The 12,370-nt window shown below is 49.1% G+C and overlaps 1 protein-coding gene across 1 annotated transcript in view; it reads right to left on the minus strand.

Moving 5' to 3' along the window:
• TMEM270 (transmembrane protein 270) overlaps positions 1–3,911 on the minus strand; it is a 7,304-nt gene extending 3,393 nt beyond the window's left edge. Inside the window, 5 exon segments of the mRNA XM_007468885.1 lie at positions 234–344; positions 1,416–1,703; positions 1,859–2,223; positions 2,226–2,268; positions 3,840–3,911. Coding sequence (XP_007468947.1) covers positions 234–344; positions 1,416–1,703; positions 1,859–2,223; positions 2,226–2,268; positions 3,840–3,911 — 879 coding nt within the window.
• Between the last annotated feature and the right edge of the window lie 8,459 nt (positions 3,912–12,370).

Below are 12,370 nucleotides of genomic sequence, written 5' to 3' on the forward strand. Positions count from 1 at the left end.
CTGCTCCCTGCCTCCCAGCTCCCCCGCCCCCACCCCACCCCCAGGCCACAGCCCTGTCAAGCACCATCTTGGTCCCTGGCAGCTCAAAGGCCATTCAGCTCCACAGGCCTGCTCTGGGGCCTCCTTCCCACCCACCCCGTCCCCAGCTTCAGCAGTGGGTCAACGTCACACACTTCTGCCCTCAGCTTTCCCTGCGTGCTGTGTGAGGGTTCTGGAATCCCAGCTGTGCTGACCCCTTCACCAGGACCTTGCAGGGCCTTCCCCAGCAGGTGCTCTGCCTGGTCGGCCAGCTGGGAGCCCTTCAGAGTCTCCCCACAGGGCCAGGCCAGGCCTGCCCCCTCGGACTGAGAAGACGGGCCTGGAAGTTCACCCCACACCCACCCTGGGCCATCTGCAGGTTTACATGAGAGGCAGGGCAGGAATCCAGCCCTAACTTCCCTGGAAACCAGAATATGGAGAAGGAGGAAGCAGGGCAGAGCCCTCTAGAATGTCTTCCCGCACTCACACCGCCGGCAGGCTTGGGAATGAGTAAGCGGTGCTCACCACCTCCCAAGAAACCGTCCCTCCACTCCTCTCACAGAATCACTCACCTAAGAGTGCCGTCAGGGGGATCTGACCCACTGCAGCCCGAGCTTGCATTGGCTACATCAGCACCCCTTCAGTGGCCCCTGAGCAGCTAGGGCTGAGTGCTGAGATATCGGGTGTTTCCCCCTCCCTGGAGGAGATGGATCTGCAGACAGATTTGTGGGTGAGTGGGTGGATGGATGCGTAGGTGTGTGGGTGGGTGGATGGATGGATAGATGGATGGTTGGGTGGATGGATGGATGGGTGGGAAAATGAGTGGCCAGGTATGTGAGTGGATGCATGGGCTAGTTGCAGACTGGCCCAGGAGTAACTACTCCTCAAAGGAATTTTCTAAATCTCTGAAATGTGAGGACCTGGCACCCCCCAGAGGCCAGAGTCTCTAACTACCCATCATCCCTAAAGCCTTGAGCACCAAGTCTTGAGAAGCAGGGACATGGACCTCAATAAAGTTAGGGGTTCTAGGAAATAAAAAACCTTGGGTCCAGTGCTGGCTCTTCCCCTGACTTACTCTGGGACCTTGGGAAGTTTCAACCTTCTGAGGCTCAATTTTCTCATCTGGATGCCTGTGCTGGTAAGTGGTTTAAACAAAATTATGTGTGGAAAGTGTCTGCAAGGGTTACCTGGCACATATCAGGTGCTCACAGGAGGTAATTTCCTTCCCAGAGGCGGCCCTAGGACACGCATGCACCCACACACACGCCCGAGTACACACACACACACACACACACACACACACACACTCACCCCCAGCCCAGTACAGAAGAGGAACAGAGAGTGAGACCCTAGGCCAGATCAGACAGGAGAGGCAGATGGGCACACATTTAATCTACAGGAGCTCCAGGCTCCGGCAGAACTGGCCCAGCCTCGGGGGCCCGGGGCTCAGGGAGCGGGGACTCACACAAGAGCCCTGAGACCTTCTGGGGCTCAGCCTCCTGGGCCTGGGCCAGCTGGGCTGTGTGCTCAAAGGCAGCCTGCTGCAGGTGGGAGGCGAGGCAGGTGGTCCAGGTGACAAGGTAGGCCAGGTGCCAGGAGGTGAGTTCTGCCATGCTCTCCACACCGCAGTGCAGACGCTTCAGCAGCGCCGGTGTCCCCAGCACCACGCGGTTCTCCAGCAGAGCCTGGGGCTGGGGCGGGGGCAGGGCAGGTGGATGGGCAGGTGACGGCCAGGAGCTCACACGCTGTCCTACCTGCTGCCAGCCTCCGCCCCCGCTCAACCCAGGCCCAGTGCCCCAGGCCTGCCCTCCCAAGCCTGTCCCACACCCACCCCACCCACCTTCCTGGGCAGCTGGCCCAGGCTGCAGCAGTGGGCTTTCTGGCACAGTCTCCAGGTCGGCAGTAGCAGCAGCCCGGCAGCCAGCATCAGGCCGTGCAGATATGACAAGAGCAGGTCTGTCCAGGTGGCCGCAGAGAGGCCCAACTGCTCCCAGGCACCCAGCTGCTTCGGGGTCAGGCCCGAGGCCCGGGCACAGCCCAGCACGCCTGCCCACACCAGCCTGGGCGCCCGACGCACCAGCCACACAGGGACTGTCAATGCAACCTGTAGAACCCGGCCCACGGGGCAGGCTGAGATCTTGGCGGGTGGGTGGGACCCCTGGGCCTCCTGGGTCAGCCCTGACAGCCAGTGGTTAAAGAGGTGGTCTTGAGGGGCAGGAAATTGCAGAGGTGGGCCCAGTTCTGGGCCGGCTGCAGGAGGAGGGGACAATCACCACCCGTTGCCACTTCACCTGCAGCAGGAGCCATCCCTGTCCCAAGTTTTATTGTGGGGGTGGGGATGCCAGGCCACCCTGGGCCGGGCCCTCCCCCCTCAATCCCCCCTGCCAAGAATGATCTTTATCTGTCACTTGGAAGGACTCCATTCTCAGGAGGGAGCTTTAGAGGTGTTTCATATTATACTTGATTTTCTTTCCTTTGGGTTGTTTTTGTTTGTTTGTTTCGTGTTTTGCATTTTGTTTTTGTTAGCACTAGGCAGCTTGCGGGATCTTAGTTCTCTGACCAGGGATCGAACCCAGGCTGATGGCAGTGAAAGCGTTGAGTCCTAACAGCTGGACCACCGAGTAATTCCCTTTCCTTTGGGTTTAAATGGTTATTTACAAACCTCCAGACTGAAGGAGGTTGATTTATTATCATCTTCATCATTATATAAGGAATGACGATCGCCCTCAGCCCTCTAATCCTGCAGGATTTGAACCCAGGACATTTCCTTCTCCCAGGCACCTGGAATTCCTTCTTATCAGTTGCCTCTTGGTGTCATGAGGGCAGCTGGGGACAAAGGCAGTGCCATTAGGGGTAGACAGATGTGAGGCACAGGGACAGTGACAGAATGAATGACTGACTTACTGTGAGGGGTGAGAGGCGGGGGAACCCAAGAAGATGTCCAGATTCCTGTCCTGGGTGACAAGGTAGATGTGATGTCTCCCATCCACTGGGAGAAAGACTGGGCCTGGATGGGGAAAGAGGCTGGAAATGAGACTCACTGGAGTCCTGGAGCTGAACAGCCCCTCATCAGAGCCCTAAAGCCTCTAGCCCCGAAGCATCGCCAACCCACCAATCCGGACCCCACATGCTCCGGTCCAGAGGACCACCTGGAGCCCTAGGGGACAGTGTGGAAGGCAGTCACCCGGGGTTGGCTGTGTGCCCCACTGTGGGCGGGATCAGCAGAGCCAAGGGGGTGGAGCAATGCTGAGAAAGGAAGGAGGTCCAGGGGTCCAGCTAGGAGGGGAATTAAGATGGAAACAGGAGCTGCACCTCCACCCCTCAGCTCGTGAGGCAGAAACCAGGAAGGAGAGAAACCTGTTATATCCCACATGATCCTATAAGATAGGCTACAGGAGAGGAAACAGAGGCTCAAAGAGGTGGAGCAATTTGGCCCAAGTCACACAGCTAAAGAGTAGAGCAGTTGAGATTCCAATCCAACCATGTCTGTCTCTCTACTGCCCTGTGTAATCTCCCCTTTCTCTGCCACAGGAGCAGACCCAGGGGACCCTTTTCTGATAACTCAGCCCACCGAGGAGTTGTGATTTGGAGACGTGACCCCAGTGGTCAGCATTTGCATGTTTGAAAAAGACAGATGGGAAGGACAAAGCTTAACCCACAAGAGTGACCCTCTATAGAGAAAATTCTAGCACTGTGGCTTGCGGGTGGGGCTTCTGAGAACGGTCGGATTACTCCGGGAGGGAGGCAGCCACCTTGTTTCACCTGCGGAGTCCAGCAGCTCTGAGGTGGCCCTCACCCCCTGCCCCCTAAACCCCACTCACCAGTGTGGAGAGCTTCACCACCGCCAACAGAGTCCCCAAGAGGCTGGATCGGACCGGAGGGACGGCCTCCATGTCTGTCCCTCCTACCCCTGGGAGAGTCAGGGTGACCTCACAGATACTGCAGGGTGGGAGCCAAGTTACCATGGGGACCCAGCTGCCGCAAAAGGCTGTCCTTTACCTGCCTCTCGTCCCATTGCTGAACGGAAACTGGGGTATTTGTCTTCCACATCCTGTCGACTTCCTAACTGGAGACTGCTCCCAGGGACATCAACTCCACGAACCTCCCGTCCACCCAGCATGGGCGGCCAAGGCAGCATAAGGGCGCTGTGCCTTCCCACGTCCTTCCAAATCCCGAAGGAGCAAAGGCCTGGGATATAGAAATCTTCACCCCCAGGGCCTCAGGTGACAAAATGTTTGGAGGCAGATGGAAGCCTCAGCCACCCAAATCTGAAATCTCCTACCTAACCCTCCCCACCCTGATCCATCCTTCTTGCATTTTGCTAAAGGTTGGTCCCCAGTCACAGAAGCAGAGAACTGCGGCTACGATATTAGTGTTGTGTCAGTGGGTTCTGAGATTCAGTTAGAGGAGGGCGGGAGAGAGAAAATGTGCCCACAAAAGGTCTCAGAGGATCCTAGAGAGAGGCATTCTCAGAGGAAAAGGGGGCACTTGGCTGAATGAAACCCCTCAGGTCCACAGGCTGCCTGGAGCATCTCAGAGAGGTTTCTGGAGCTATGGATCAGAGTCAAAGGCTTAGAAATCTGGGAGAATCCAGAACCTTGATCACAGCGTTTCCTGCATTGTTTTCCTGTCTGGGTCCCAGCAGATGCCCCAAGATGCTGCAAGATGAGGCTCTCACACCTTTTAGAAATTTTTTAAAGACGCCCTCTGGTGGCAGGATCCTGTGAGTGCAGGGCACCGTGAGAAGAGGGCCTCTCTGCCCTGGCACAGAGCGCGATTTCAGTCTCACTACCCTCCTCGGCCAGCACCCATGTGCAGGATACGACCCGCCCAGCTGTACATGGCAACCTGCCATAATGAGTCCCTGGAAGGTCAAAGACAACCTTTGCCCAGGGCAAGTCCCGTTCACCCATTTGTTTCCTCCCCACGGGGCAACGGCAGGGGCCCAGAGGGTAGAACGTGCAAAGTCCCCCCACTCTGTCCTCTGCCCTTGCCCCTCCCCTACCCACCCTCTATGTCTCCAACACTATGTCCCTGAGGGGTCGCTGAGGCTTCAGAAAGGTCACCTTGAGCTAAGTTTTGAAGGTTGGGTAGGAGTTTTCCAGAGAAGAAAGTATGAAGGATGGTCCGGGCAGAGGGAACAGCACGATTCCAACAATTCAGTATTACTAGAGCATAAAGTAGGAGGTGGGAGGAGCACGAGGTAGATGGTGAGGTCGGCAAGGACCACATAGGTCATAGAATATTCTATCAAATGATAGGAGCCATCGAAAAGCCAAGGCAGCAAGGCACTGGACATCAATGGGGGCTTTACAACAGTCCCTCCAGCTGCATGAGGAGGCTAGACTAGGGCAGAGAAGGGCTCTTGGCGGGGAAAGGGGGAGATCTGATAGGAACCCACAACAACAAGCTCTCCAGGCACGAGATGATGGCAGCCAGGACGGGGGCTGAAGTGGCCAGATGCCAGAAACATGTGGAAGGTGGAACTGACAGAGTTAGAAGCTGTCAAGAATGGTGAAAGGTCCAAGATGGTACCCTACTTGCAAGCTACCAGTCGGCCTGCTGGGGTTTCTTGGGTGCTGGTAGAAGGCACAAGACTCATGGGTCAGAGAGGATGGACAATGTATTACAGCACTAGCAGTAAACTGGAGCATAAGTATTTTGCTTTGGCTCTTTGAGTCCCAAATCCCACAGGGTGACATGAAAAGGGGCAGATGGTACCTGTACACTGAGTGGGTGAATCACAGAAGAGGAACCCTGAGCTTAGGGAACCCCAATCTTTTCTGATGGGCAATAAGCAAGCCTGCCCTTTGCTCCTGAGAGAGACATTATTTTTATCACGCTGGACAGTGCCTGTGCTTTGAGAAGAATTTACATATTCCACCAATTCCTCTGCAGAAACACAGGAGACCTGTGGGGAATTGTTTCCCAACAGAAGTTTGAGGAAAGAGAGGTAAAGCGAGGCAGGGGTCAGGGGTTCCTCCTCAGAAGGCTTGGGCAAAGGGTAGATGGAGGTACTGCCCACTAAGGTGGGGGTTGGAGGAGGAGCGGGTTTGGGGAAGAGCCTGATTGCTGGGAGTCAGAATGATGGGGGCTGAAACTAGCATTTGCAATTTGTTTTCCATCCTGTCTCTCCTCCCCTCTTTGGCTTGCCCCCCACCATGACCCCTGTTAAAAAGAAACAACAGGCCCCAAATGGAGTCACTTGTGCTAAGCCCCTCCAGGACTTAATATTTAACCTAATTGCAATTTCAGCCCCCAGGAGTGGAATTTTAAGCCAATCCATCTGGAATTTCCTGGTCAGCACTAATGAGGTAATCTGCCTAAGACTCCCTGCCTTCCTCTATGGGAAGGTGACCTGGCTCAAAATAATCCACCTTCTTAATTTCCTTGTCCCGCCCTCCTTCTGCCTATGAAAGCCTTCCGTTTTGTATAGCTCCTCAGAGCGCTTTTCTACTTGCTAGATGGGATGCTGACTGTTCATGAATTATTGAAAAAAGCCAATTAGATCTTCAAATGTACTCAGTTGAATTTTGGCTTTTAACAGATTTGGTGGCAGTGGTGGGATCCAAAGTGAACTTCTGATGGCTTTTGGGGACAATGAGAACGACAAGTGTGGTACCCGCACACCCCTTTTTGAGTTCACTGTCTTTCTCACCATTTCTAAAGCCAGGGGAAGTTCCTCATGACTGTGAGCTCTGCTCTCTTTGCGTCAAGCTCCTGGTCTAATTGGCTTTCCAGTTAGTTCCCCATTTGTTTGGAAACCCCAGCCCTTGATTCTGTCCCCAGATTCCATGTTGAGAACTGCTGGTGATTTAGTCTGCAGTTTCCCATTTGTTTGAAATCTTTCCCCAAATTCCACATTGGGAACTGCCATGGCTACAGTAGTTCCTCCATCTGTTTGGAATCAGGCTGTCGTCTTCATTTGCTGAGGTCTGCTGGTTCAATGCTTTCCCCCAGTCCAAAGTTCCCCAGGAATTGTTGGTGGTTACCAGCTGGAGTTGGACTGGGTCCAACTTGAGCTGGACTGGGTCCAGTACAGACTATTGCTAACAGGAATCTCAGAAGCCAAAAAGTTGCAAAAATTGGTGGGTGCTCTGCAAACACTGGAGACATCCAAATCAAATTGGCTAGGAAGAGAAGTACCTAGCATCAAAGTAGACTGTTTCCACTCAGGACACTGGATCAAGATTTTATACTTTAACTAAACATGAAACTCTCTCTTCTCCCTCTCCTTTACCCTGGCATTGGCCTGGAAAGATAATGTCATCAGCCGTATCTCCCAGGCCATTGCTAGGGGGTGTAAGCTCTGGAATTTAGAACAATTTTTTATTTCAGGCTAGAAGATTCTCACCCCATATGCACTAAAAACCTGAATGACCCCTGGCTTAGGAGTAAATCCAATGGGAGTATGATCAGAAACCTCTCCTTAACTCTTGAAACATTGCCGATTCCGTTGCTAAGACACTAGCTACCCAGCAAAGATCCTTAGACTCTCTGGCCAAAGTTGTTCTTTATAACAGGATTATCTTTTAGCTGAGCTGTTCTGTGGCCAACACCACCTGCTGTACCTAGAATGAACACTTCTGGGGAAGCTGAAACTCAATTACATAAGATCACTGAGCAAACGACTTGGCTTAAAAAGGTGACTCCTTCAATGGAGTCTTTCTTTGATTAATTTGATTTTGATTGGTTTGGGTCTTGGAGACCCATGGCTCCCAAGTGCACTCTTAACATTGGGAATTATCCCACTTATAGTTATAATAATATCCCTGGTGCATTTCATTCTCTCTAAAGCTTTAAATGCATATTTACAGCTGCTAATCACCAAGCAAATCTCCCTAAGACTGGACCTCAAAAAAGGAACAAAGAGAATGATTGACTAAAAAATTGTGAGTCTGGAGTTGTGCAACCTGTGAATACTGCATAGATTCAGCAACAAAGCATCACCAAAAACTGAGAACTACAGAGCAGTAGGTGAGTGGTACTAACGCTTAAAATTTTGATCACATCTCTCAGTTATGCTGAGAGTTTGATCAAAGCAGGGGGAGTTGTTAGAAAGAAACTACAGGCCCAAAATGGAGTCACTTGTGCTAAGCCCCACCAAGACTTAATACCTAACCTAATTGCAATTTCAGCCTCTCTCAGGAGTTTTAAACCAATTAGTCTGGAATTACCTGGTCAACACCAGTGAGGTAATCTGCCTAAGACCCCCTGCCTTCCCCTAAGGGAAGATGACCCTGCCTAAATTAATCCACTGTCTTTACTTTCTTGCCCCACCCTCCTTCTGCCTGTAAAAGCCTTCCATTTTGTACAGCTCCTCAGAGCACCTATCTACTTGCTAGGTGGGTTGCTACCCTACTCATGAATTTTTGAATAAGGCCAATTAGATCTTCAATTTACTTAGCTGACTTTTGGTTTTTTAACACTTGGCATCACCATACTCAGAATTCCACTGTCACTAAGGCTGAGTTGATCATCCTTTACATCATCTTGACCAAACTCCCTGGACCATGTGGTCCAGGCAGGAGCTGGAGACCTCATTCTGCCCCACTGCCCCCAGGACTGAACCTCAAGGTACCTCTCAAGCTCCTTTAGGATGCCAGGCCCGGGCCTCAGTCTCAGCTCCAATCAACTGTTCCCCACCCTCACCAGGGCCCTCATCTTGGTCCCCAAGCTAGATTATAGCAAGGCTTCTCCGCAGCTCTCAGACCACAGGAGGGAGGAACACAGAGGGCTGGAAATCTAGTAACAGAGGTCAGAGATCGCCCCTGGAGTGTAAAACCAACACAGGACTTCCTCCTAACCTAGCTCAGGGAAGGGCAGTCCCAGCCATGCCGTCCCACGGGCCAGAAACCCCAGAGTCAGAGTCACCCCATCACCTTCCCTCCTGACCTTCATGTCAAGCCACCTTTGAAGGCCGGGACCATGAATCTTGTTCACTACTGTGCCCTATGCCTAGAACAGCGCCGGGTGCATAGCAGGAACTCCATAAATATTTGTTGACCCCGCTTGGATCCTTCAGTAGGGATCCCTCCACTCCTTTCTCTTTCCTACTCATCACTTAGGTTCAAGGCCATCCATGTACTATTGTGCTATGTGGTTTCGGGCAATACCTCCACTCCCTAATGGGATGGACCTGGTGGGATAACCGAATTATCAGTGGCCGCTGCCTTGCCTAACGCCAGGGGGCGCCATTCCCCAGTCCCTGCCCGTCTCCGCAGAGATTTTCCTCCCCGGCCCAGGACTGAGGCCGAGAGAGGCAGGAAGCCCGCCTTCGACTTCTCGCAGTTCCAGGGGCTCTCAGGTGCGCTCCCTGCAGGATATTAAAACTTCATTTTATTTCAAATCTTCATTTTTTTTTCCCCAGAAGTACGCAAAAATGATAGAATATGCCTTCAAACTTATTGGAACTTGTTTGTTTTTTTTTTCTTTCTAAAGATGGCTTGATTGAAACCACTTAAATGCAAAAAAAAAAAAAAATGATCATTAAAAACGGATGAAAGCTCGAGCACTTATCCTGATTTAAGGGAAAAGGTTTCGGAGTCAGACAGACTTGGAATTGAACTGACCTCTGCCGCTTAATCACAAGTCTATGCTCCCACCCCAAATTTCTTTATCTGTAAAACTGGGATATAGTTTATATATAGAATCTGCCAGGTGAGGTCATGGGGAGGAGTCGATGAAATAATGTCTGTAAAGTGCTTTGTGCAGTACCTGACCGCACACCAGTGCTTGGGGGTTGGTGGGTGAGTGAAGTCAGCGTCAGCAGATGAGAAGGAACGCAAGAATTTTTTTAAAACAAAATAAGCTACAAATTGGACAAAATTGCTTTCAAATATGTGCAGATTTCTAAAAAGAAATCACCCCCAGGGGCACGCATTTTGTTAATTCATAAACCAATATGTGGAAATATTCATTGCAACCAAACCACTTTCAAGCAATTCACCTGGACCCCAAGACTAGATCGTGAAATTCCAAAAAAAAATCCCGACCATAGAAAAAAGGGTCATTGTTGCCTTACAAGTAATTCAAAAAAAATTTTTTTACACAAAAATGAATGAAAATGCTTTAAAAAGTGTTCTTTAAAAGGATACAAAGTTGCCAAACCATCCCGTTGTTCAAAAACATTCACCCCCCCCCCAAAAAAAAAAAGTTTGGATAAATGGGAAAAAACACGTCAACACCTGCAACAGATTACAAAGTCACACCTGCGTGGTACAAAAACCAACATGTGAAAACAACCATATGGCAAATAATTTTCACCAATTCATTTACTGATCAGTTTGTTCAGAACCAATGTGTTTCATGCGTTTGTTTTCTGCCAGCTCACTTATACCTCCCTCTGGGATCCTCCACACACCCACACCCACACCCATCCTCAACTACTCCTCTCCCTGCTTGTTCCTTGTGTCCTAAAGAAAATGTTCCTCCATCCATCAAAGGACATTTAGGGTATTTCCATATCTTGGCTACTGTGAATAATGCTGCAGTGAACATGGGAGTGCCAATATCTCTTCAAGATACTGATTTCATCACAAACACTGAAATTGAAACTGTGATTAAAAATCTTCCAACAAACAAAAGCCCAGGACCAGATGGCTTCACAGGCAAATTCTATCAAACATTTAGAGAAGAGCTAACACCCATCCTTCTCAAACTCTTCCAAAATATAGCAGAGGGAGGAACACTCCCAAATTCCTTCTACGAGGCCACCATCACCTTGATACCAAAACCAGACAAGGATGTCACAAAGAAAGAAAACTACAGGCCAATATCACTGATGAACATAGATGCAAAAATCCTCAACAAAATACTAGCAAACAGAATCCAACAGCACATTAAAAGGATCATACACCATGATCAAGTGGGGTTTATTCCAGGAATGCAAGGATTCTTCAATATACGCAAATCTATCAATGTGATAAACCATATTAACAAATTGAAGGAGAAAAACCATATGATCATCTCAATAGATGCAGAGAAAGCTTTTGACAAAATTCAACACCCATTTATGATAAAAACCCTGCAGAAAGTAGGTGTAGAGGGAACTTTCCTCAATATAATAAAGGCCGTATATGACAAGCCCACAGCCAACATCATCCTCAATGGCGAAAAACTGAAAGCATTTCCACTAAGGTCAGGAACAAGACAAGGTTGCCCACTCTCACCACTCTTATTCAACATAGTTTTGGAAGTTTTAGCCACAGCAATCAGAGAAGAAAAGGAAATAAAAGGAATCCAAATCGGAAAAGAAGAAGTAAAGCTGTCACTGTTTGCAGATGACATGATACTATACATAGAGAATCCTAAAGATGCTACCAGAAAACTACTAGAGCTAATCAATGAATTTGGTAAAGTAGCAGGATACAAAATTAATGCACAGAAATCTCTGGCATTCCTATATACTAATGATGAAAAATCTGAAAGTGAAATCAAGAAAACACTCCCATTTACCATTGCAACAAAAAGAATAAAATATCTAGGAATAAACCTACCTAAGGAGACAAAAGACCTGTATGCAGAAAATTATAAGACACTGATGAAAGAAATTAAAGATGATACAAACAGATGGAGAGATATACCATGTTCTTGGATTGGAAGAAATCAACATTTGAAAATGACTCTACTCCCCAAAGCAATCTATAGATTCAATGCAACCCCTATCAAACTACCACTGGCATTTTTCACAGAACTAGAACAAAAAATTTAAAAATTTGTATGGAAAACAAAAGACCCCGAATAGCCAAAGAAATCTTGAGAACGAAAAACGGAGCTGGAGGAATCAAGGCTGCCTGACTTCAGACTATACTACAAAGCTACAGTAATCAAGACAGTATGGTACTGGCACAAAAACAGAAAGATAGATCAATGGAATAGGATAGAAAGCCCAGAGATAAACCCATGCACATATGGTCACCTTATCTTTGATAAAGGTGGCAGGAATATACAGTGGAGAAAGGACAGCCTCTTCAATAAGTGGTGCTGGGAAAATTGGACAGGTACATGTAAAAGTATGAGATTAGATCACTCCCTAACACCATACACAAAAATAAGCTCAAAATGGATTAAAGACCTAAATGTAAGGCCAGAAACTATCAAACTCTTAGAGGAAAACATAGGCAGAACACTCTATGACATAAATCACAGCAAGATCCTTCTTGACCCATCTCCTAGAGTAATGGAGATAAAAACAAAAATAAACAAATGGGACCTAATGAAACTTCAAAGCTTTTGCACAGCAAAGGAAACCATAAACAAGACCAAAAGACAGCCCTCAGAATGGGAGAAAATATTTGCAAATGAATCAACTGACAAAGGATTAATCTCTAAAATTTACAGGCAGCTCATG

Source organism: Lipotes vexillifer, unplaced genomic scaffold, assembly GCF_000442215.2.
Source record: "Lipotes vexillifer unplaced genomic scaffold, Lipotes_vexillifer_v1.1 scaffold12, whole genome shotgun sequence".
NCBI classification, from domain to species: domain Eukaryota; kingdom Metazoa; phylum Chordata; class Mammalia; order Artiodactyla; family Lipotidae; genus Lipotes; species Lipotes vexillifer.